At 39.8% G+C, this 24,959-nt stretch overlaps 1 protein-coding gene across 1 annotated transcript in view; it reads right to left on the bottom strand.

Moving 5' to 3' along the window:
- RALYL (RALY RNA binding protein like) overlaps positions 1 to 24,959 on the bottom strand; it is a 767,040-nt gene that overhangs the window by 54,876 nt on the left and 687,205 nt on the right. The window contains exon 6 of the mRNA XM_065902672.1: positions 21,633 to 21,796. Coding sequence (XP_065758744.1) covers positions 21,633 to 21,796 — 164 coding nt within the window. The remainder of the gene's footprint in view (positions 1 to 21,632; positions 21,797 to 24,959) is intronic.

Genomic DNA, 24,959 nt, shown 5'->3' with positions numbered 1-24,959 from the left:
GAAAAATGCTAAAAGAAAGAAAGAAAAATGCTTATGGTTATGAAAAATTCACTGCCCTGTTCTTATTTTCTCATTTCTCTGAGAACCACTGGAAAATTTGTCATGAACCCTCAGTAATAAGATCAAAGATTTTTAAAACTATAACTCCAGAAGAGCTATACTTGTCTATGAGCTTTCATTAAGTGAGTTTTTGGGTACCCATGCCTCAGTGGAGAGCTATGCTTCAATATCTGCAGTAAGGATCTTGATGTTAGCCTACTATCCATCTCTTTCATTTTTCCTTTCAAGTTTATAATAATCTTGGTTGGATATTCCTGAAGAAATTGAGGGTTTAGTTTGAGTCTTTAGTCTTCATGAATTTTTGTAAGTAATAAAAAACTAAATGCAATATATGTTTGCTTGAAAGAGAACTATCTGTCAACTAAGGCATATGATATAAGCTATATGATAAAGTATGCATTAATATACATTAATTGCTCACCAGACTTTCTCCAATATAAACATGAAAAAAAATTTTCTATTATAAAATAAGAAATTTTCCATAGCAAGCAAATTTTTATTTATGATATAAAGTTGTTTGCAAAATGAAAACTGCAAGAATAAGTGACCCTGTAGAGAGTTTCTATTATGAAGAACCAGATTGAAAGGAGAACACAGTTTAAAATAGAGAATTACTCCTACGTCAATTATTTCCAAGACATCAAAGTGCCATTGCTGAATCTCAACTAAATTTGAAAATCATCATCTGTCATAATTGTAAATTGACTCTGCTTTGAAGAATGATTTTAATTTCCTTTGATGGAAGCATGTCATGTAGTTTTACTTAAATCTATCAAACATGAATAGAAACTGTTTTGTCTTAAAACATTAGATGTCAAGCCAAGAGAAATGGGACTGTGGCTGGAAACTAATAGAATGTATATTTTTAGTAAGAGTGGTCACCCCTCAACCCAGAAATGAGGTTGACTAATTATCTCCTTAAAAAAACATAAACAAATAAATCACTAATACCCCACTTAATAGAGTGTCTTTTAAGATTGGAGTGATATTACTACAAAATTTGGGATTACTTAATTAAGGCGATTCAAGCTTAGATAAAACTAACGATGTAACCTGTCTTCTCCTCTCTGGTCCCTATCAGGGAATTCTGAATCAAACCTCAGCCCTGTGCAAACGGCCCAGTTCCAGGCTTGGGATGGTGAGCAGCACATGCTTGTTGCAATCCTGCAAATTAGGGCTTACACAATCTTGGCTGCCTCTTGAGTGACTGGGAAAGCTGTTGGCTTCATGCCCTTCAGGGCTCTGCTCAGGAGAAGGCTGCACCCACCTGGCCTGTGGTCCTGGAGCCTCCTCTTTCAGCGGGGTTATCTGTAGGTGGGGTCTGGGTCTGGGCTGTGGGGTTATCTGTAGGTGGGGTCTGGGTCTGGGCTGTGGGGTTCCCTGTAGGTGGGGTCTGGGTCTGGGCTGTGGGGTTCCCTGTAGGTGGGGTCTGGGTCTGGGTCTGGGCTGTGGGGTTACTGTAGGTGGGGTCTGGATCTGGGCTGTGGGGTTACCTGTAGGTGGGGTCTGGGTCTGGGCTGTGGGGTTACTGTAGGTGGGGTCTGGATCTGGGCTGTGGGGTTACCTGTAGGTGGGGTCTGGGTCTGGGCTGTGGGGTTACTGTAGGTGGGGTCTGGGTCTGGGCTGTGGGGTTACTGTAGGTGGGGTCTGGATCTGGGCTGTGGGGTTCCCTGTAGGTGGGGTCTGGGTCTGGGCTGTGGGGTTACCTGTAGGTGGGGTCTGGGTCTGGGCTGTGGGGTTCCCTGTAGGTGGGGTCTGGGTCTGGGTCTGGGCTGTGGGGTTACTGTAGGTGGGGTCTGGATCTGGGCTGTGGGGTTACCTGTAGGTGGGGTCTGGGTCTGGGCTGTGGGGTTACTGTAGGTGGGGTCTGGGTCTGGGCTGTGGGGTTACTGTAGGTGGGGTCTGGGTCTGGGCTGTGGGGTTACCTGTAGGTGGGGTCTGGGTCTGGGCTGTGGGGTTACCTGTAGGTGGGGTCTGGGTCTGGGCTGCTGTATCTGGCTTCTACATGATGCTCCTGAGACAGGCCATCTCTGTGTCCGATATACTTTCTTCTGTAATCTTTTCTGCCCTGTTCTACTTTGGGAGGTGGGGCTCTTGTTTCTACTGAACCTGAGATTAAGCTCTTGCTTGTTTTTACTTACTCTGCCAAAATAGATGTATATTTTACAACTATAGATTTCCAAACCTGAAATTTAAAAAATTTTTGCAGCTTAGATGTCGGACATTTTTTTAAAACTTAAGGTCGGTTCAGAATTGAGGAGAGTCTTAGGTGTAAAGCATCCCTCTCCATTTTCCTTTCTTTTCTTTTTACATCTTTCTTTTCCTGTCCATTTCCATTGAACTCTTAATTGGTTTTCTGCTTTTAGTTCATGTCGCCTCTTAAATAGTGAATGCAAAGTCATATATACAAAAGCCATAAATCCTGCCTATTGAAGACTTTCAGAATGTTCCAATTTCTACAGGAAAAAGACCAAAAGCACAAAGAAAGCTGAGCACCAAACTTTTTTGAACTGTGGTGTTGGAGAAGACTCCTGACAGTCCCTTGGACTGCAAGGAGATCCAACCAGTCCATCCTAAAGGAAATCAGTGCTGAATATTCATTGGAAGGACTGATGCTGAAGCTGAAGCTCCAATACTTTGTTCCCCTGATGTGAAGAATCGACTCATTAGAAAAGACCCTGATGCTGGAAAAGATTTAAGGCAGGAGGAGAAGGGGACAACAGAGGATGAGATGGGTGGATGGCATCACTGACTCAATGGCATGAGTCTGAGTAAACTCCGGGGGTTGATGATGGACAGGGAGGCCTGGCATGCTGCAGTCCATGGGGTCAGACACAACTGAACAACTGAACTGAACTGAACACATGCACCATTCTTCAAACTGGTCTTCAGGGTCTGCTCTAAAGTGTATTTCCAGGTATATATACCATTGTTTATCAAAGCAACGTCATTTGAACAGAATAACTTAATGCTTGATCTAATAGTGTGTGCAACCAGATAGACTGATTTGCATCTATGTTTATTGGAGAGTCACTTGTAATTGCTAAGATTCAGGTTCTTTATCTTTAACTTCTACCCTCTACCCTAAAGACTTGTTATAAGAATTTAATGAAACAATGCACATAAAGCACTTAGCATCATGACCAGAATATCATCAAGCAAAATACATGACAGAAGCAGAAAATATTATTACTATTATTTACATACCTTTTCCAGCAAAGAAAAGGTATGTAAATAATACCTTTTCTCTGTTATGTCTATCTGCTTTTCGGAGCTTAGTTTTAGTCTTATCTCCCCTATCAATTCTTCTTAGCCCACTGGAAGGTGGATCTCTCATCTGCAATCTATTTAACAGCATTTCGCATTTACTGATAGACACCATATGCTTGTTGGTTTTTCCTTTATGTATCCACTTTTCCTATTAAATTGTAAGCTTTTTGAGAATGAAGATCTAATTAGGCATTGAGGAATTTGAGGCGTCATGTTTTCTGTGTTTAATAAGCTCCTTCTCTTATTATAATAAGCTCCGTGGACTTCCCTGGTAGATCACACGATAAAGAATCTGCCTGCAGTGTGGGAGATCCGGGTTCCATCCTGGGTTGGGAAGATCCCCTGGAGGACAGAATGGCATCCCACCCCAATACTCTTGCCTGGAGAATCCCATGGACAGAGGAGCCTGGTGGGCTACAGTCCCTGGGGTCACAAAGAGTTGGACACGACTGGCAACTAACACTTTCCCTTTCCTTCTCCTCTCTGACTGATGAGCCTCCTGATGCTCACCATGAGGTCCTGGGCTTTAGAGTCTGTCCCCCTTAATTAGAAAATGACATCAACAGTTTTAAGAAGAGATCCTATATCAGACTGGTACCTATTGACAATTTTTTGTCCTCTCTTATATAACATCCATGGGAAAGTATTTAGATTTGTGGTTAAATTATTCAGATCTTTCATGACACAACATTTCAAAGAGAAGAAACTTTGGGTGGTTGTCTGAAGCAATGCGTATTAATGGACTTACCCCTTCATAGGCTCTCTACAACCAAACTCCTTGAATGAAGAGAGGACGTCCAATTCCTTCCTTCCACTTTCTCTCCTCTCTGTCCCCACCTCTAGTTTCTTCCTTCCTTCCTTCCACTTTCTCTCCTCTGTCCCCACCTCTAGTTCCTTCCTTCCTGCCTGCCTTCATCTTTTTGCATTCTTAATAGAACTTAGTTCAGTGTATTAAACACAGTTATTCTTGTTGTTCAGCTGCCCAGTTGTTTTTGACTCTTTTTGACCCACAGATTGCAGCATGCCAGGCCTCCCTGTCCCTCCCATCTCCCAAAGTTTGCCCAAGTTCATGTCCATTGCATCAGTGATGCCGTCCAGCCATCTCATCCTCTGACGCCCTCTTTTTCTTCAATGCTCAATCTTTCCCAGCATCAGGGACTTTTCCAATGAGTTGGCTGTTCACATCAGATGACCAAAATACTAGAGCTTCAGCTTCAGCATCGGTCCTTCCATCAAGTATTCAGGGTTGATTTATGTTGAGATTGACTGGTTTGATCTCTTTATCGTTCAGGGGACTCTCAGGAGCCTTACCCAGCACCACAGTGTGAAGGCGTCTGTCTTTTAGTGTTCCGCCGTCTTTACAGTCCAGCTGTCACAACTGTGCTTGACCAGTGGGAAGACCAGAGCCTTGACAAATTGTTGTTTGACACAAATCTTTGTTGGTAGAGTAATGTCTCTGCTTTTCAACACACTGTCTAGGTTTGTTATCACTTTCCTGCCAAGAAGCAATTGTCTTCTGATTTTACGGCCGCAGTCACCATCACAGTGATTCTGGAGCCCAAGAAGAGGAAATCTGTCACTACTTCCACCTTTTCCCCTTCTATTTGCCATGCAGTAATGGGGGCGGATGCCATGATTTTAGTTTAGCTTTCTTAATATTTAGCTTTAAGCCGGCTCCATCAAGAGGTTCTTTTGTTCCTCTTCACTTTCTGCCATTAGAGTGGTATCATCTGCACATCCGAGGTTGTTGATGTTTCTCCCACCCATCTTGATTCCAGCTTGCAGCTCATCCAGCCCGGCGTGTCTCATGATGGGCTCCGTGTGTAGGTTAAACAAAGGGCGACAGCAGACAGCCTGTCGTACTCCTTCTCAAACCTGAACCAATCAATTGTTCCATACAGGGCTCTAACTGTTGCTTCTTGACCTGCATACAGGTTTCTCAGAAGACAGGTAAGGTGGTCTGGTATTTCCGTCTCCTTTAGAGCTTTCCACAGTTTGTTATGATCCACACAGTCAAAGGCTTTAGCATAGTCAATGAAACAGAGCTGTATGCTTTTCTGGAATTCCCTAGCTATCACTATGGTCCAATGAATGTTGGCAATTTGATCTCTGGTTCCTCTTTCTTTTCTAAACCGAGCCTGGACATCTGGATGTTCTCATTTGCATAATGCTGAAGCTTAGCATGCAAAATTTTAAGCATGACATTACTAGCCTGAGAGATGAGTGCAATTGTCTGATTGTTAGCACATTCTTTAGTACTACCCTTCTTGGGAATTGGGATGAGGATTGACTTTTTCCAGACCTGTGGCCACTGTTGGGTCTTCCAGATTTGCTGACATATTAAATGCAACACCTTGATGGCATCATCCTTTAGGGTTCTGGATAGCTCTATTGGAATTCTATCGCACCTACTGAATTTATTAACAGCAGTGCTTCCTAAGGCCCACTTGATTTCACTCTCCAGAATGTCTGGCTCTGAGTGACTGACCACACCATTGTAGTAATCTAGTTCATTAAGATCTTTTTTGTTTGCTTTTTACAATTCTTCTGTGCATTCTTTCCATCTCTTCCTGACCTCTTCAGCATCTACTAGGTCTTTACCAGTTCTGTCCTTTCTTGTGCCCATCTCCGGGTGAAATGTTCCCTTGATGTCTCCAATTTTCCTGAAGTGATCTCTAGTCTTTTCCCTTCTGTTGTTTTTTTCTAGTTTTATGCACTGTTCATTGAAGAAGGCCTTCTTGTCTCTCCTCGCTATTCTTTGGAACTCTGAATTCAGTTGGATATACCTTTCTCTTGCTTTTTGCTTCTCTTTTTTCTTCAGCTATTTGTAAAGCCTCCTCAGATAACCACTTTGACTTCTTGTTTTTCTTTTTCTTTAGAATGGTTTTGTTCATTGCCTTCTGTACAATAGTACGACCTCTGTCCATAGTCCTTCAGGAACACTGTTTACTAGACCTAATCCCTTGAATCTATTCATTACCTCCACAGCATATTCATAGGGGATTTGATTTAAGTAGTACCTGACTGGCCTAGTGATTTTCCCCACTTTAGTTTAAGCCTGAATTTGGCTATAAGCAGCTGATGATTTGAGCTGTGGTCAGAATTAGCAAATATTAGAAAATCTGTAGGCATGCTTATGTATTACAGATATGGCCACTTCATGCCAACTTCAAATAGACCAACAAGTTTTATTAAAAGCATTGTGTATGTCCTGGCAATACTTTTGGATTGACTGTCTAATGGGGAGACAGACAGGTAGACAGGTAGTGCAAAAAATATATATCATGGAAATATGCCTTTTCTCCATCAGAAGCACTGTGATGAAGGAATATGAAACTAACCCATGACTTGGGCAAGACTCCTTTCCCAGTTCCACCTCTGTACTCAATGCATAATCTTCATCATTAAAGATGTGTTGTAGAGGATATAACACCATGAGTTATTTTTATATAGAGTAGCAGATAACATGAGTCAGGAGTATTTCTTTTACTAAGAATAATATTTTAAATCAACTTGTTGTTATGCAATTGTTCCCTAATACAGACAAGCTGGAAGCTTGGGAAGATTAGATCTGATTACTAAAGATTATGTCTCTGGAGAAGGAAATGGAAACCTACTTCAGCTTTCTTGCCTGGGAAATCCCATGGACAGAGGAGCCTGGCAGGCTATAGTCCATGGAGTCACAAAAGAGTCAGGTGTGACTTAGAGACTAAACAAAAATAATAACTAAGTAGAATTCTAAAGATGTAGTTCATGGTCAACTATGACATGTACAGAAAAAAGTAAAATGCAAAAAGCCGAAATAATACTGATGATACACATTCTATAAATATTTGAGAATATACTTTGTGCAATGCAAAGATGACTTGAAGGACAAATTTGTAATCTAAAATGGAATGATTAGATGTTCATGGAAATAGCTTTAAAATTAAGCAGAAAGGCTTAAGTATCTTAATCAGGAAGATGAATAACTGGTTTGGCTTTAGAGGACAGATACCATGATTGTGGCACAGAAGGGTCCAAACTTGTTTCACAAGAATGGTATTACCTGGGTTGGATTTGAAAGACAGGTAATTTCATGAATGACACTTATTTGTCTATAAGAGGTAGATAATGTGTTGGTAACATATTTTTTTGTGATAAAGGAAAGGACTTTCATATGGAAGTACATGAACATGAGCCTGGAAACATTTACATGTTCAATTAAGCTAGGAGAAGAGTAGCTGAAAACTGGGAATGGCAGTGCCAGGAGTGGAAGAGCAGATATGCCTGGAGACCTACAATGGAGAGTTTGGATTCTTACCTGCTAAATGATAGTAATTTTGAGTTTTGAGTGAGCAAGTGACAAAGCATTTAGTTTAGAATAATCTTGTAGTTGGTCATGCAATTAATGAGATTGGGGGAGAATACAGAGTCAGGAAAATTAATTTGCAAGAGACTAGTAGAATAGTCAAGGATCTGCTTATTAGGTCCAGGCCTAGGACAAGAACAGAAGAGGAAGAAATAGAAGCTAGAAATGTTAAGTTTTACTGACTGGACCTAGTGCTCACAAACTTTTACAATCCCACCCTGGAACAACTTGCTCAGTTGTGTCCTACTCACGACCCCAGGGACTATAACCCACCAGGCTTCTCTGTCCATGGGATTTTCCAGGCAAGAGTACTGGAGTGGGTTGCCATTTCCTTCTACAACTTACTTTCTTTTTCTTTCTGGAACAATTATAACTTTTCTAGTGCTGTTAGTGGAGCACAATGAAAAAACATAAATTGTACAGTAGAATGTCCCAACCACTAGTGCCGAAGAAGCTGAAGTTGAATGGTTCTGGAAGACCTACAGGACCTTCTGGAATTAACACCAAAAAAGATGTCCTTTTCCTTATAAGGGACTGGAATGCAAAAGTAGGAAATCAAGAGATACCTGGAGTAACAGGCAAGTTTGACCTTGGAATTCAAAATGAAGCAGGATAAAAGCTAACAGAGTTTTGTCAAGAGAGCACAGTGGTCATAGCAAACAGCCTCTTCCAACAACACAAGAGATGACTCTACACATGGATATCACCAAATGGTCAATACTGAAATCAGACTGATTATTTTCTTTGCAGCTGAAGATGGTGAAGCTTTATACAGTCAGCAAAAACAAGACGGGGAGCTGACTGAGGCTCAGATTTTGAACTCCTTATTACAAAACTCAAACTTAAACTGAAGAAAGTAGGGAAAACCCACTAGGTCATTTAGGTATGACCCAAATCAAATCGCTTATGATCATACAGTGGAAGTGACAAACAGATTCAAGGGATTAAATCTGATAGAGTGCCTGAAGAACTGTGGGCAGAGGTTTGTGACATTATACAGGAGGTTTTGAGCAAAAACCAACCCCAAGAAAAAGAAATACAAAAAGGCAAAACGGCTGTCTGAGGAGGTCTTACAAATAGCTGAGAAAAGAAAAGAAGCAAAAGTAAACGAGAAAAGGAAAGATATACCCATTTGAATGCAGAGTTCCGAAGAATAGCAAGGAGAGAGAAGAAAGCCTTCCTAAGTGAACAATTCAAAGAAATAGAGGAAAGCAATAGAATGGAAAAGACTAGAGATCTCTTCAAAAAAATTAGAGATACCAAAGGAAAATTTCATGCAAAGATGGGCTCAATAAAGGACAGAAACAGTATGGACCTAACAGAAGCAGAAGATATTAAGAAGAGGTGGCAAGAATACAAGAAGAACTATACAAAAGAGATAACAATGATGGTGTGATCACTCAGTTAGAGCCAGACATCCTGGAGTGTGAAGTCAAGTGGGCCTTAGGTAGCATCACTATGAACAAAGTTAGTGGAGGTGACGGAATTCCAGCTGAACTATTTCACATCCTAAAAGATGATGCTGTGAAAGTGCTGCACTCAATATGCCAGCAAACTTGAAAAACTCAGCAGTGGCCACAGGACTGGAAAATATCAGTTTTCATTCCAATTCTAAAGAAGGGCAAAGCCAAATAATGTTCAAACTACCACATAATTAAATTCATTTCCGGTTAACAAAGTAACGCTCAAAATTCGCCAAGCTAAGCTTCAACAGTACATGAACCAAGAACTTGCAGATGTTCAAGCTGGGTTTCGTAAAGGCAGAGGAACCAGAGATCAAACTGCTAACATCTGTTAGATCATAGAAAAAGCAAGAGAATTTCAGAAAAAACATCTACTTTTGCTTCATTGACTACGCTAAAGCCTTCGACTATGTGTATCACAACAAACTTTGTAAAAGTCTTAGAGATGGGAATACCAGATCACCTGACCTGCCTCCTGAGAAATCTGTTTGCAGGTCAAGAAGCAACAGTTAGAACTGGACATGGAGAAGTGCACTGGTTCCAAATCCAGAAAAGAGTACGTCAAGGCTGCATATTGTCACTCTGTGTATTTAACTTATATGCAGAGTACATCATGCAAAAAGCGGGACTGGATGTAGCACAAGCTGGAATGATGATTGCTGGCAGAAGTATCAATAACCTCAGATATGCAGATGATACCACCCTTATGGCAGAAAGCAAAGAGGAACTAAAGAGCCTGTTGTTGAAAGTGAAAGAGGAGAGTGAAAAAATTGGCTTAAAACTCAACTTTCAAAAAAAGAAGGTCATGGTATCCGATCTCATCATTTCATGGCAAATAATGGGGAAACAATGGAAACAGTGACAGACTTTAGTTTCTTGGGCTCCAAAACCACTGCAGATGATGACTGCAGCCATGAATTTAAGACATTTGCTCCTTGAAAGAAAAACTATGACAAACCTAGACAGTGTGTTAAAAATCAGAGACATTACTTTGCTGACAAAGGTTTGTATAGTTAGAGCTATGGTTTTTCCAGTAGTCATGTATGGATGTGAGAGTGGGCCATAAAAAAAGGCTGAACACCGAAGAATGGATTCTTTTGAACTGTGGTGCTGGAGAAGACTCTTGAGAGTCCCTTGGAGAGCAAGGAGATCAAACCAGTCAATCCTAAATAAATCAATCCTGAGTTAGAAGAACTGATGCTGAAGCTGAAGCACTAACACGTTGACCACCTGAAGCAAAGAGCTGTCTTGTTAGAAAAGACCCTGATGCTGGGAAAGACTGAAGGCAGGAGGAGAAGGGGGTGACAGAGGATATCATTGGATGGCATCACTGTTGCAATGGACATGCGTTTGAGCAAGCTCCCTGAGGTGGTGGAGGACAGGGAAGTCTAGAGTGCTGCGGTCCATGGGGTCACAAGGAGTCAGACACGACTGGGGGATGGAACAAAGACAACAACAGTGGAACTGAGAAAACCATTTCAAATGCTCAAAGGCCATGTTGATACAAAGATTTTATGGAACATTTTCTTTCTTTTCTGCCTGCATTTTAAAGTCTGGTTATGTTAATGAGACACATTAAAGCCTAGCGCAAAAGCCAAGCGCAGATGCTCACAAATGTATTTATTCATTTTAAACACGCTGTAACTGTTTTGATCTGGCTGCTGTGTGCCTAAACATCAGGTGGTGATTTCATCAAGGACTTCTTACTCTGTTTATACCAAGTGCTCGTCAGTGTCCAGACTGTGAAGCCATGTGTGTCTGAAAAATTCAGTGTGTTTACCAGGATGAACTAAGTAAAAAATATCCAAGAAGTGATTATCAAAGTGTAAAGAGCTGAAGTGTATGCTGAGATCGCCACATTTGGCTTATTTCATACGCACCTAACCCTGTGTTATGTGATGAGCTCTGTATCCACCTCAAATTTTATATATGACAGTTCTGGCCCCAGTGCCGTCCACAGTGTGACTCTATTTAGACACAGGGCATTTTTAAGGAGGTAATCAAGTTAGGAGGTCACCAGACCCAGGAGGCCCTAATCCCTTACGACCAGAACCTTAAAAACTACACATATACAGAAGGCCGAAGACGTGGAGACCCAGGGAGAAGATGGCCACCAACACGCCAAGGAGAGGGGGAACCCAGACGGCTCCCTCAGGCCCTTCGAGGAGCCAACATGAGCGACACCTGGATCTCCAACTCCCCGCTTCCCGAGCTCTGAGGACGTAGATCCTGTTCTCTAAGCCGCTCAGGGTGCGGTGCTTTGTTACGGCAGCCTCAGCACGTGAGCACAACCATCACACAAGTTTCTTAAACTATTACTATCACTTTGATCAGACAGAACTTTTCTGAGAGCCTTTCCCCTCTGCCTTGGATAAAATTTCAACCCTTCAATAGTCTCCACAGTTTTTCACTCTCCTGTTAATCATCTTTACCTTTTTTTTGTTTAATCATAATATCCTTGGTTTCTTAACTGACACTGCTAGTGATAAATCTTTGCTTCGGACAGTAATAATAACAATATTATTATAACTGAGGCTTATTCTTAAGTCTTTCATATGGGAGACACTATTCTAAGAGCTTTGCACGTGTTAACTCATTTAATCCTCCCACAGACTTTATGGAAATGGTGGTGAGATTATCATTCCCACATTATAGATGAGGAAACTAAGGCACAGCAAACAAGGAATCTTCCCCCAAAGCACACAGCTCGCGAACAGCAGAGCCATGACTGGATTCAAGTTACAGCAGTTTCATACCCCATCCTCTTACCTAACAGTGACAACAAACCTCCCCAGTCATTCACTGTTTGACAAGACTTGCCTAAGGACTTTACATGCATCAGTCTTCAATTCCCGTGACAAAGTGTTATATATAAAGCATTATTATTTCCATTTTACAGATAGAAAATAAATAGAAGCACACAGGGATTAGAGAATTTCCTCACGACCACAGTGTTAGTACGTTGTGCAACAGGAATTCCACCCCAGACAATCTGAAAATAAAGCTTTTGCTCTTCTCCACTCAGGGAAACAGAAGTCTCCCATACTTTCTTTCCAAATCGTCCTATCCTTCTAGGCACAATTCAGTATTCTCTACTAAGCTTTCTCTAACCCTGCTGGCCAGATATTTAAAAGCATAGTAAATACCTTGGCCAAAATGATGGATGAAAAGGGATATTTAGTGATACTTTGCTGGATATTAACATTTGTTTCTCTGATTGATGCTTCAACTCTATACTAAAATCATATGGGTTTGGGGGGAAAAGCCAACACAACATTTCCTTGGTGTTGAGGATAAGGTCTCAACTACTACTTTTTAAATTTAATTGAACTGCCTTTAATTGCCTCTTAGGTGTTTCAGGGATCTTACAGGTGCATGTCACCAAAAACTGCACCAACAGAACTCCAAAGGCATAAAAACTTATTGGAATTTCTCTTGCTAGACCTTAGGATTTAAATCACTTACTTAAATAAATTTATTTAATATTATATTTTTTTCAAAAGGGTGATTTTTTTCTACTAAGAACATCTGCCAAAACTCATAGATGTTTATGTCTTCTCTTTTATAAAGCACTTATTAGCAACATCACATCTTTATTTTATGATTCCATGATGTGGAATGGGACAAGCTGGTTATAGTTTTAGCTCAAGTTGATTTGAAAAAGGACAGAAATACCTAGTGGTGATATAATTTTTTAAAAGAGCAATCCATTTAAAAAGCTTATCAGTATTCAACCTTGGCAAATTACAGCACTAATATATTTTCTTTATATAGTATTTTTCCTCAGTAGAATTAAGCATTATTAAAAATTCTGAAATAAGAAATGACAAATTGCCTAAGCTATAACATTAATTTCTTCCTCTAAACTTACCAAGTCATTTAGTACTGGGAAATAATTATTAATAAAGGAGCAAAATATATACCTCGGCAAATAGTCATTCACTTAAGCCAATATTAACATAGCATATTTCACACTTCACTGAAGTTTTTCATGTGTGATTTGAATTTGAAAATTATTATTGTTCCCACAGACCAGGCTAATTGTAAATGTACTATCAAATAATCAATATTTGTATTCACTCATATATACTTATATATAAAATATAGTCTGCTAATATACTTTCAGAGAGAAAGTGAGTCTAGTTAATCTTGCCAGTTAATTATATACAAATCTTGTTTAGATTCATGTTTCACTAAAATAACACTAAACTACAGTTTTTGTGAACTGAGTCTTTAAATACATAGAACTGTATGAAATGTGCACAGAATTGATCAGTCTGTTGCCTTTAAATATAATGATTTTATTTAAATTAGCATATTTGAGAACTAATACATCCATAATAAATTTCAAATAACTATTTTACTAGATGGCCTTCACAGAAAGCTAGTTTGCATTATGTTCTCAAGCAGCTGACTTTGGCATTTTGTGCTTCTGCAAGCGTCCTTTCATTACTGATTTATTCCAATGTAAAAAAAGTCATTAGATTTTTCAGTACTGGGGGATTTCTGAGGGATAGAAACATGCTATGCCTGGATAACTCTACCCCCAAAATATAACATTAAATTAAATAATAAAGTAAGATAAACTGTGGCTGACATGGAAACTGAAGGAGCATCCATATATACCTATGAGACCTCACGGCCTCTGAGAAAAGGCAAGAGGTTGGAGTGTTTGCACATGCAGGGGCAAGAAAAGACACTAAGTTTATAGATGTTCAGAAAAGGGCTAACTTGCCTCTCCTGGAAGACTGGAAAGAATGTTAATGTTCCCTGGGCGGGTTGGGCAAGAAGAGAGGAGTCCATTATATTCTCTTAGAGTGGTGAGGACCATACCTAACACCTTGCAACGGACAGTCTGGGAGAGTCTGAGAGTCCCGTCGACACTAGAGGCGCTCCCTGTGGGGAGAGGCACTGTTGAGTGGACAATTAGCTCAGATGGTGAAGCGTCTGCCTGCAATGCGGGAGACCCAGGTTCATTCCCTGGGCCGGGAAGATCCCCTGGAGAAGGACATGGCAACCCACTCCAGTACTATTGCCTGGAAAATTCCATGGATAGAGGAGCCTTGTAGGCTACAGTCCATGGGCTTGCAAAGAGTCGGAGATGACTGAGCAACTTCTGGTGAGCAAAGAAGTCTTCTCACATGCCATAACAGAGGCCCACGATAGCTACTGGTCAAGGGGATTAGAGCACTGACTTTTAGTTCCTCACTTCCGGAGGGACCAGCATAGCTTCAGGTGCACAAACGTCCGGGAATTATACAAGAAAGCAAGTGACTAACAGAGCAGGCTTTGGCAAGAGAGTGAAAATCGCTCAGTCGTGTCCAACTCTTTGTGACCGCATGGACTATCCAGTCCATGGAATTCTCCAGGCCAGAATAGTGGAGTTGGTGGCCTTTCCCTTCTCCAGGGGATCTTCCCAATCCAGGGATCGAACCCAGGTCTCCCACATTGCAGGCGGATTCTTTATCAGCTGAGCCACAAGGGAAGCCCAAGAATACTGGAGGGGGTAGCCTTTCCCTTCTCCAGGGGATCTTCCCGATCCAGGAATAGAACTGGGGTCTCTTGCATTGCAGGCGGATTCTTTACCAACTGAGCTATCAGGGGAGCCCCGTTTTGCAAGAGAGAGATGAGGCAAATAACTGAAGGAGATGGATACTATAGAAGCAAAATCAGTGATAGAAAATGTTAATAAAAGTTCCATGGCCTTAACCCTTATTCAGGCTTCTCAGGTAAAGAATCAGGCTTGTTGTGGTAAAGAATCCACCTGCCCATGCAGGAGATGCAAGAGACACGGGTTTGATCCCTGGGTCAGGAAGATCCCCTAGAGTAGAAAATGGCAACCTGCTCCAGTATTTTTCCAGTATCTTGCCTGAAAATTCCATAAACAAAGGAGCCTGGTGGGCTACAGTCAGACATGACTGAGCAAAGCATAGCAGCAGCAACCTTTAAACAGGAGCAAAATAAAATAAGAATTTCTAGAACTAAACACTTGATTTTTGAATAAAAAAGTGTTATTAGTAAAACTGCTAAAAAGCAAATTTAGGAGAGCAAAGGTTGAAAGAAACCATCACACAATAAAGAAGAGTAAACATAGAAACAATCAAACAAAAAAGAATGATGAGGACACAGGGGACAGAAATTAGAGCCCACATATGCAAATATGTGTCAAAAGGAGGAGAGACAGGAAGAAGTTTTCCATTGATGACACATGAGAAAGACGAGATTGTTTGTAGAATAAAAAATATAACAAGCAATTCTAAAACTTGTATGGAACCACAAAATGGGACTTTATCACTAACACAATTTTAAGAAAGAAGAACAAGGCTGAAAAAAGCATAATGCTCCCTGATGTCAAACTATATTCCAAAGGTATAAGTAATCAAAACAGAATAGTATTGGCCCAACAACAGACATGTGGCTCAGCAAACAAAACAGAGAGCCCAGAAAACAACCACCCACCCATAAGTGGTCAATTAATTTATGACAAACGAGCAAAAAATGCACAATGGGGAAAGAAGGGTCTCCTCAAAAAATGGCGTTGGGAACACTGGACAGCTATACACAAGAGAATGAAACTGGGCCACTATCTTACACCACACCCCCAAATGGATTAAAGACTTGAAGGCAAGACTTAAAACCATAAGCCTCCCAGAAGAAAATGTAGCCTCCATGACACAGGTCCAGGCAATGATATTTTGCATATGACACCAAAAGCAAAAGCAACAAAAGAAAAATAAGCAAATACTATACCAAACATCAAAGCTTCTGTACAGCAATTAAAAAATAAATAAATAAAAAGGCAACCTAATAAGTGGCAGAAAATAATTACAGATCATATCTGATAAGAGGCCAATATGCTAAATACGCAAAGAACTCATACAGCTCAATAGCAAAAATAAATAAATAAATAAAAGTCTGATTAAAATATGGGTGGAGGGTCTGAATAGACATTTTCCAAAAGAAGACATACAGATGGCTGACAGATACATGAAAAGATGCTCAACACCATTAATCATCAGGGAAATGCAAATCAAAACCACTGTGAAAAGCCACAGTCTGTGAGGAACTGATGCTGATGCTAACTTTATGTTCATTTCTTATGCTTGTCCCTCATGACAAAGATCTCTTTAGAAGAGGCCTGCTAGTTAAACCTAGTGCTTCCTTGGTCACTCAGATGGTAAAGAGTCCACCTGCAATGTGGGAGACCTGGGTTTGGTCTCTGGGTTGAGAAGATCCCCTGGAGGAGGGCATGGCAACCCATTCCAGTATTCTTGCCTGGAGAATCCCATGGACAGAGGAGCCTGGGGACTATAGTCCACGGGGTCACAAAGAGTCAGACACGACTGAACGACTAAGCGCAGTTAAACCTGATATTTAACCTTCTTTTTCTTTGTTCTCCATTTCTAATTTTTACACATTTCTGCTCTCTGTGCAATAGGTTAGTATATGTCACCTCCATTAAATTCATATATTACATTTATGTGCTTTGCTTAGTTTCATTTATTGTAAGAACTGCACTTTTATTTTTACAATTATTTCTTTACACTATAATTGTGAGGTGTAACATTATTACAGAGAGTTGTTTAATATATATTTAGAATTTAACAAATATTACTGAGAGCAATGCCTCTGAATCTGCCACTGAGGGAAATACAAAGAATTCTGGCAGGTCTTGAGAAAGAAGAATGGTGCTGGAGGAATCAATGTTCCTGACTTCAAACTATACCATAAAGCTACAATCATCAAGACAGTATGGTACTGGCACAAAAAACAGAAATATAGACCAATGGAACCAGATAGAAAGCCCAGAGATAGACACAGCACCTATAGGCACCTTATCTTTGATAAAGGAGGCAAGAATATACAATGAGAAAAGGCATTGTCTTCAATAGTTGGTGCTGAGAAAACTGGACAGCTATGTGTAAAAGAATAAATTAGAACACTTCCTAACAAAAAATAAACTCAAAATGGATTAAAGAACTAATTGTAAGACCAGAAACTATAAAGCTCTTAGAGGAAAACATATGCAGAACACTCTGACATAAGTCACAGCGAGATCTCTATGATCCACCTCCTAGAGTAATGGAAATAAAAACAAAAATAAATAAATGGTACTTAAATAAACATAAAAGCTTTTGCACAACAAAGGAAACCATAAATAAGATGAAAAGACAACCCTCAGGATGGGAGAAAATAATTACAAATAAAGCAACTGACAAAGGATTGATCTCCAAAATATATAAGCAGTTCATGCAGCTCAATATCAGAAAAAAAAAAAAAAAACAACCCAATCAAAGAAAGGGCAGAAGACCTAAACAGACATTTCTCCAAAGAAGGCATATAGATGGCCAATAAACACATGAAAAAAATGTTCAACATCACTCACTATCCAGGCGCTCTGTGACAACCTAGAGGGGCGGGATGTGGTGGAGGCTGGGAGGAAGGTTCAAGAGGCAGGGAACATATGTGGTTTGGGAATGATGAAGTACAGTCTTTCTAAAATTCATGTCTTCGATGCAAGTTGGAATAGGTATTGTTTGATTTTAGGAGAGAAATAGATAAAGTAGTTTTATCTATACAAGTTTAATATATTACTATAGTCACTAATGAAAAAGAGGGATGTAGTAGAATATCCAAATTAAGACTGTTGTGAGGGAAGAGATAGAATTAAAAGCAAATTCATTAAACAAGCAAAGGAAAGGAAGAAAAGAGGAAATGATAATTTAAATCCTTGAAGTTAGGATGAATGAAATATAAACAAATCTAACAGGTTAGTGAGTAAAACATACATAAAATAATTAAATTTCCCCGTAAAAAACAAAGACTTTCATATTGCTTTCAAAAACAAGGTCCAGATATATGTTATTTTAGGAAAAAATTTATGCAAAAATAAAGTGAGAGTGGTGTTGGTTAAAATGTTCTCTCAAAAGATAAGTCCCGATCCCAGTACCTGGAAATGTTGCCTGTTTGAAAATACATCTTTGTAGATGTAATCACAATGAGGTTATTGAGTGAGTCCTAGTTCAATATGACTAACGTCTTCATAAAAAAAGGAGAAGATGCATAGATACAAAGACACAGGGGAAAAACGCATGTGATGATGGAGGAGGAGACCGGAGCGTCTGGTCAGTAAACCCAGGCATGCCAAGGATTGCAGCATTCCAGAAGCCAGGAGAAAGGCATGGGATAGACTCTCCAGAAGACAGTCTCAGACTGACCATGGAACTTCCAGAGACAGAGCAGGGCTCTGCGACACCTTGATCTCAGACGTTCAACCTCTAAATATCTGTCATTAAACCATGCAGTTTGTCATAATTTATCACATGTGCCCTGGGAAACTAATGACAAAGAAAGGTGGAAAATAAACGGTAGACTAGAGAAATGCAAACCAAAAGAGAGTCTTATCAGTAAAGAACCAAGCAACGTATGGAAAAAAGCAAAATTCTAGAGTACAGATGGAAAATGAAGTATTGCATAAATGTGAAAGTGACAATTCTCCAAGAAGTTTTAGAGAAGCAGCACTAGAAAGGGCACAGACATAAGATCCTGTACTCTAGAAACAGATGCCCTAGAATCAGGCCGTGGTTCCGGGCTCTGTCATTAAATAGCTCGGTGACTTCAGGGATATCACTTAATTTTTCCACACTTATAAAATGGGCATGATAACAATACTTCAGTTATTGGCAGTTATGAGAAACAAATGAATTAATATAATTTATACATGAAAATGTATGTATTAATAACGTGTTTAAAACAATAGCTACCATAGAACAAACATCAAAAAAATGTTAGCTATCATTTAACTATTACTGTAAAACATCATATAAATACCAGCCAAGCAACATGGAATATAAAATAAAACCTCAAGGAAAGAAGAACTTTATAAGGTCACTAATTGATAGAGAATTTTAAGTAATCACTTTCAGGATTTCACTTATCAATTTGCCACAAAAGAACAAAGTCTACAGAGGATCGGATGATACAACCAACGAGATAAAAGACACACATAGTATTATACCAAAGGCAGAAAATAGATTCTATTTCCCACTCACAAAATCTCATTATTATGAAACCAAGAGAAATTCTAAGGTACTCAAAAAAGATTTTGTAGCTCACATTCTCTCTCTATGACCCAAGAGGATTAGAAATAAAGAATAAGAGGCCAGAGACAACTTAACCATTTGAAGATCAAGATATTTACACCAAAATAACCCCTGGAAACTATCACTGTTCGCTGCAAAACTAAGGTTTACGGCAATTGAGTGGTTGAGTTGTACGAAGCTGCATTTGCCCAAGAATGGCCAGAAACCACTGGTTCTAAACCAGGGTGGTTACATCTCCTTAAGGAAAACTTAGAAATGCATAAGCACACATACAGTTGTTAAAAAGACTGAAGAGTGCTGCTGGCCTTGAAGGTTTGAAAGTCAGGGATGCTGAATGTTCTGCAAAGCTTGGAATATTCTTACACAACATAGAACTGCCATGGCCAAAACATCAATACTCCCATTGCTAAACAGTGTTCTAGAAGTGACTCCAGGGCAAAGCATCCACAGATGCTCAAGGTATTTCTATTTAAAATTAACTTAATACAACTATGGTAAAAAAAAAAAAAAAAAAAAAAAAAAAAAGTCTTCTATAAACATAGCAGACAATTCAATGCTCAATTTTCCACAGCAAAAACCAAATTCAAGAACTTTCTTTGTTTTTGAAAATAGACAGCATATAAGATTGTTTAGAGATTGTTGCAGAAACTCATTTTCTTTTATTACTAAGACTCAACAAGAGAATTCACATTTTTTTATCCATAGAAGAATTAGATAAATGGATGAGTCAGTATATGGGGAAATGTAAATCCATGTAATTTGCTATTTAGTTTAGATTAGCTAATTCAAATTGAGTGTACCAAACTTAGTTAACAGAAGCATCAGTGCTGAGGGTAACTATTTTTCACACTTCTTTGTATAAAAACAAAGTATCTCAACAGTGTTCTTTCTTAGTATTTCTGATGGCACAAAGGTACAAGGCAATGTTCTAGAGTAGACAGCATATGTAGGGATGAGAATGAAGGAACATGGGTTTAGTGTTGGCTCTACCATCCAACTATGTAACATTTTCTGTGCTTCAGTTCAGTTCAGTTCAGTCCCTCAGTCATGTCCAACTCTTTGCGACCCCATGGACTGTGGCATGCCAGGCCTCCCTGTCCATCACCAACTCCCAGAGTTTACCCAAACTCATGTCCATCGAGTCGGTGATGCCATCCAACCGTCTCATCCTTTGTCGTCCCCTTCTCCTCCTGCCTTCAGTCTTTCCCAACATGAGGGACTTTTCCAATGGGTCAGCTCTTCGCTTGATGATTTAGCTTCTCTGTGCTTACCCATGAGTAAAATTTAGATAAAGGATTTGCTTTGCTTGTCTTGAAGGACAGAAGCAAAGTAACTAGAAACCCCCTACAGGGACCTAACAGGCTGCACTGGAACTCGCCTTGGCTCTGCCTTATCTCTCACCACATTTCCTCTTCACTCTGCGGCCCTGGTCTCCTTGTTCCAGGCTAGGGTCTCCGCACTGACCCTTCTCTCTGCCCAGATGCTCCGCAGCCAACAGCTCCCCGCGCACACTCCTTCCCTGCTTCCATGGGCTCTCTGCTCGGACAGCGCCTCGTCAGAGAGGCGGCCACACTCCATCCCGTGAAACACAGCTCTCCTCTCTCTGCTGCTTCGTCCTACTTTATTCTTTGACATAGTGACGATCTACCGCGTTAAAACCTCAGATTTTACCTTGCTTGCTACTGTCTGTCTCTTCTCTGTAGACTGCAACCTCAAGAAATGCAAGAAAAATGGCTATCTTTACCTTAAGACTAATATTCTCGTAACAAAACTTATGTTTTTTCTGGATCTGTCCATATAAAAACTTAATAATGTGTTCAGTTGGGAGGTTTGTAGCTCTACTTTTTATTAATTCATGTGAGGTTATATCCATATTATGCTTTTACGACATTACGTATGTTTTCAGACACCATTCTCCTGATCTAGAATAGTATGGAAAGTTACCCTTTTAGCCTTTCTACTATTTCCCTCTTAGCTATCCCAGGGGTCAAATGTTCAAAACATGCACTGATTTTGCATACTGCTTCTCTGAAAAGATACTCTATGACTCTTTTTGGAATTGCAATTTATTTCTTCTCCAAAAGCAGCATGTTGTATTTCAAGACTTGGATGTGTCCCAAGCTGGGTTTGCCAAGAGCGTGTTCTTGGCTCTGATGACACCTTCCTGGTCGCTGCAGGTTTGCTAGGCACGCCCGCGTCCGCCTGCACCGCGCCGCTCCAGCGCAGTGCAGGGGAACGCAGAGACCGTTTCTCCTCCGTTTGGTATTTCGCTCGTACACCGTACACAGCAACCCTGCCATCACTCGTGATTAATTCCCCGAATACAGACATTCATGCAATGGAGCACACCCCGCCCTTCTTTACGGGGAAGCGGAGACTACTTACATTTCGAGCCGGATGAAGAAGACCCGCTGGCGGCAGACCTCGATCCTCCTTTCACCGAGAAGACGCCTTTTCCCCGGCGGGTGGTCGCCACTGCCGCTCGGGGCCGCTTCAGCGGGATGACCGCGCGGGGCGGCGGGGGCACGCGGGCGTGGTAATCGAACAGCCTTGGCGAAACACAAACGCGGCTGAGAGCTGGCTTACACCCGCGCGTCCTACCAAGTGTCTGAGACGGCTAAGGGAACAGCCTTGCAAGAAACGCCAGGAAATTTTTAATACTGTAATCAGGGAGATTCAATTTCACTAAAGCAATAGGATGCTAATGGAGTCTATGCTTTCTGAACAGTAAAATCTCACTCTTCATATGAACTCACTTTTATTAAGGCATGACAAAACAAAGAACTTTGCAATATGTCGGAGTTAGGCTGACCTTCATTGCCTAGTATATTTCTTGGCTTGATTTAACAGATTTACCCTTCTTAGCAACAGAAATCTTCCTTTTCCACGTCAGATACTTAGAATATCATTAGTTTGAAAGGAGGAAAAGATCATGCAGAATCAGGAACAGAGCAAAGAAAATTAGTGTATAATCAGAAAGCAGCTCAGAAGGGGGAAAAAAATAGAAATATGACTAGTTTAAAGAGGGCAGCTGTGAGAGAAAAATCAACATGCTCCCTTCCCTCTCACTAAGGACTTTCTTAAGTAATGAAAAGCCTTTCCGACTACAGAAAAAAGGGAGCTGAACTTGGATGAAAGGCTGGTAGAATGAGGACAAAACTTTTTTGACTAAAGAACTGATAGAAAATGTTTATCAGGATGATATTTTATTTTTCTGACCAGTTGGTAGATGTGGAAATTGAGGCTAGAGATATTTGTAGTTAGCTATTAAAATTTCTCTAACAAAGAATACCAATAAAACTCTGAAGCTTCTGCTTAAAAGCGAAAAATGATATTCACTATAACCAATGTATTTGCATTAGACAATGAAAGAGACAAAGTATAAGAGTATTTACATATTTATATAAATATGTAATTAATATATTCAAAGTCTCATATTATACTGCATATACGCAACAAATTTTTGTGACTAAGCATATTTGAGCAGCATAAAAGGACCAGAGGGAAAAATGATACATATATATACTCATTTATTTTTAAAACTATTTGCCAGTGAGCCAGAGGTATTATTGCATTGTCTACTATAAATAAAATAGCATTATTGACTTAGAATGATGGTTATTATATATTTTATTATGACACTATTATATAGATTCTCATAACTGGTTTAAAACAGTCAATAAAAAATCTATTGTAAAAGACAGAAATGAGAAAATGAGAACATCTTTAAATTTTAAAATATTTAAAACCTTGTATAATTGGTTATTTCATAAAACTACATCTCATTTGTATATACAGAGAGAAATGTGATAATCTTTTTTTGGAAAATAGTATATGAAAGACAATGATTAAGATAGGCTGGTTTCCAAGTATTCACTCAGAAACACTGAATACCATGACACTGGGGGAAGAAAAGTTGGATACACACAAACCACATTTGAAGCAGACCTTGGCACTAAGAATATCTTTTATATTAGAGAGCTAAAGGATCCAAAGACAACGATTTGGGAACGTGCTAGGAAATCCTAAGAGATGTCTGGAAAGGAAAAGAAATGAAAGTAGACAGAGTTCAAGAGAGGGGTCATCCTCTGTGCATAAGCGAAGTCCATTAGAGCCGAGAAACTGCCAGCAAAGAACAGGTCATGGATGTCCACACATTAGAGTTGACTTCAAAGGGCAGAGGCCGATGAGGCCGAAAGGTGCTGTGAATCATATTCTTACCACTAGGGGCCCGAAAATCAGAAGGGTCAACTAAGCCTGCCCCTCATTTCAATCACAAAACAGGACCTACATTACTTATTTATACGTTGAATTCACAGAGCAACCTGTCAGTGAACCAAAGTACAAAAGGTGCTTTTCACGAGCTACCACCCCCAAAGTTACTGCAAGAACAGAAATTTGACAACTGACCCATCTCTTCCAGGGTGGAAACTGCTGCTTGAGATGAAAGGAAAGCTCTTTTGGAGGAACCGTTTCCCCAGGACGTCAAAATGCCTTTTAGCAGGTTCATGAAATAAACTAATCTACACACTGAGTTAAGAAAATCTCTAAAGCACAACTGAAATATAAAATGGTGTAAGAGTGATATAATGGATATCAGGTCAAGTGAAGACATCACACTCCCTACTACTTTAATGATAGTGCAATTCAATAATATTTTATGCAAACTGCACTGTTCATCAATATTTCTGTTGTTTTCCCCCAGACAAGGATTACAAAACTTCCAGTGTTGGCCAGGTACGATCTCATGTTGAAAAAAGAGAGCTGCATTTGTTCACTATGTTTGTGACCTATTTTTAGCATGGGATGTACGTTTCAGTAAAGCAGTATGTGTTGTGTTCTTTGTTGTAAGTTCCTATAGGGAGAGGTCCTTGTTTTCTGAGTATTTGGATATGTTACTTCAAAGAAAGACGACTCCTTTCCCGCTACAGAATTGGGTAAGGTTTTGTCAATTCATTCTGTCTCTCTGTTGGGAAGATATGCAGTATTAGAACTTGATTTTGATAAAAGTGATATTGTAACACACAAACAAAGCTAAAAGGGCATTTCATATGAGAGCATGATTTTAAATTTTAATGGAGCTAGATGTTTGTTACTTTCCACTGGGCAAAGTTGAGCTTACCAGAAACCAAAAGAAGGAAGACTGGGAGTTGTTTTCAAGCATGAAAACATATTAATAACAAGATAAGGAAGGGAGGCAGGCCGTTCTCTGGGCCTACAAGATGTAGGAGTTCTTCTAAATACAGAAGGAAGCAGGTGAAAGGCAGCCTATGAAGGAGACAAGAGTTGGCTTTCTCATCAGAATCCTGTCTACAGCAAATCAGAGAAAATAGTCCAAGAGAAATTTCCATCTGACAGAATTCAAGGGAATCCAAATCTCCAAGGTCACTTGAAAACTCAAAATTCCTTCCTTTTTCTTGGTATTTTGTTCTTCCACTCTCACAATTGTATTCCCTTTCCCTTCCTTTAATGGCCCTTCATTTTCCCTAATACTGTTAGAATACTGTTTTTCCCATTATGTTTACAGGTCAAACAAATAATGATTTATAATGAAGTCAAACACATAATTCTCCTTTCTCTAAGGCCTATTTTAAAACAAAAGCTTTAAAAGACCTACTCTCAAGCAATAAATAAAGTAAATGTCAGATTTTAATAAAAACAACAGATTGAGGAAGTCTGAGGGTCTATTTTATTTAATAAACATTTCTACTT

This window comes from Muntiacus reevesi, chromosome 12, assembly GCF_963930625.1.
Source record: "Muntiacus reevesi chromosome 12, mMunRee1.1, whole genome shotgun sequence".
Lineage (NCBI taxonomy): Eukaryota > Metazoa > Chordata > Mammalia > Artiodactyla > Cervidae > Muntiacus > Muntiacus reevesi.
This window is presented reverse-complemented; position numbering and strand designations above follow the sequence as displayed.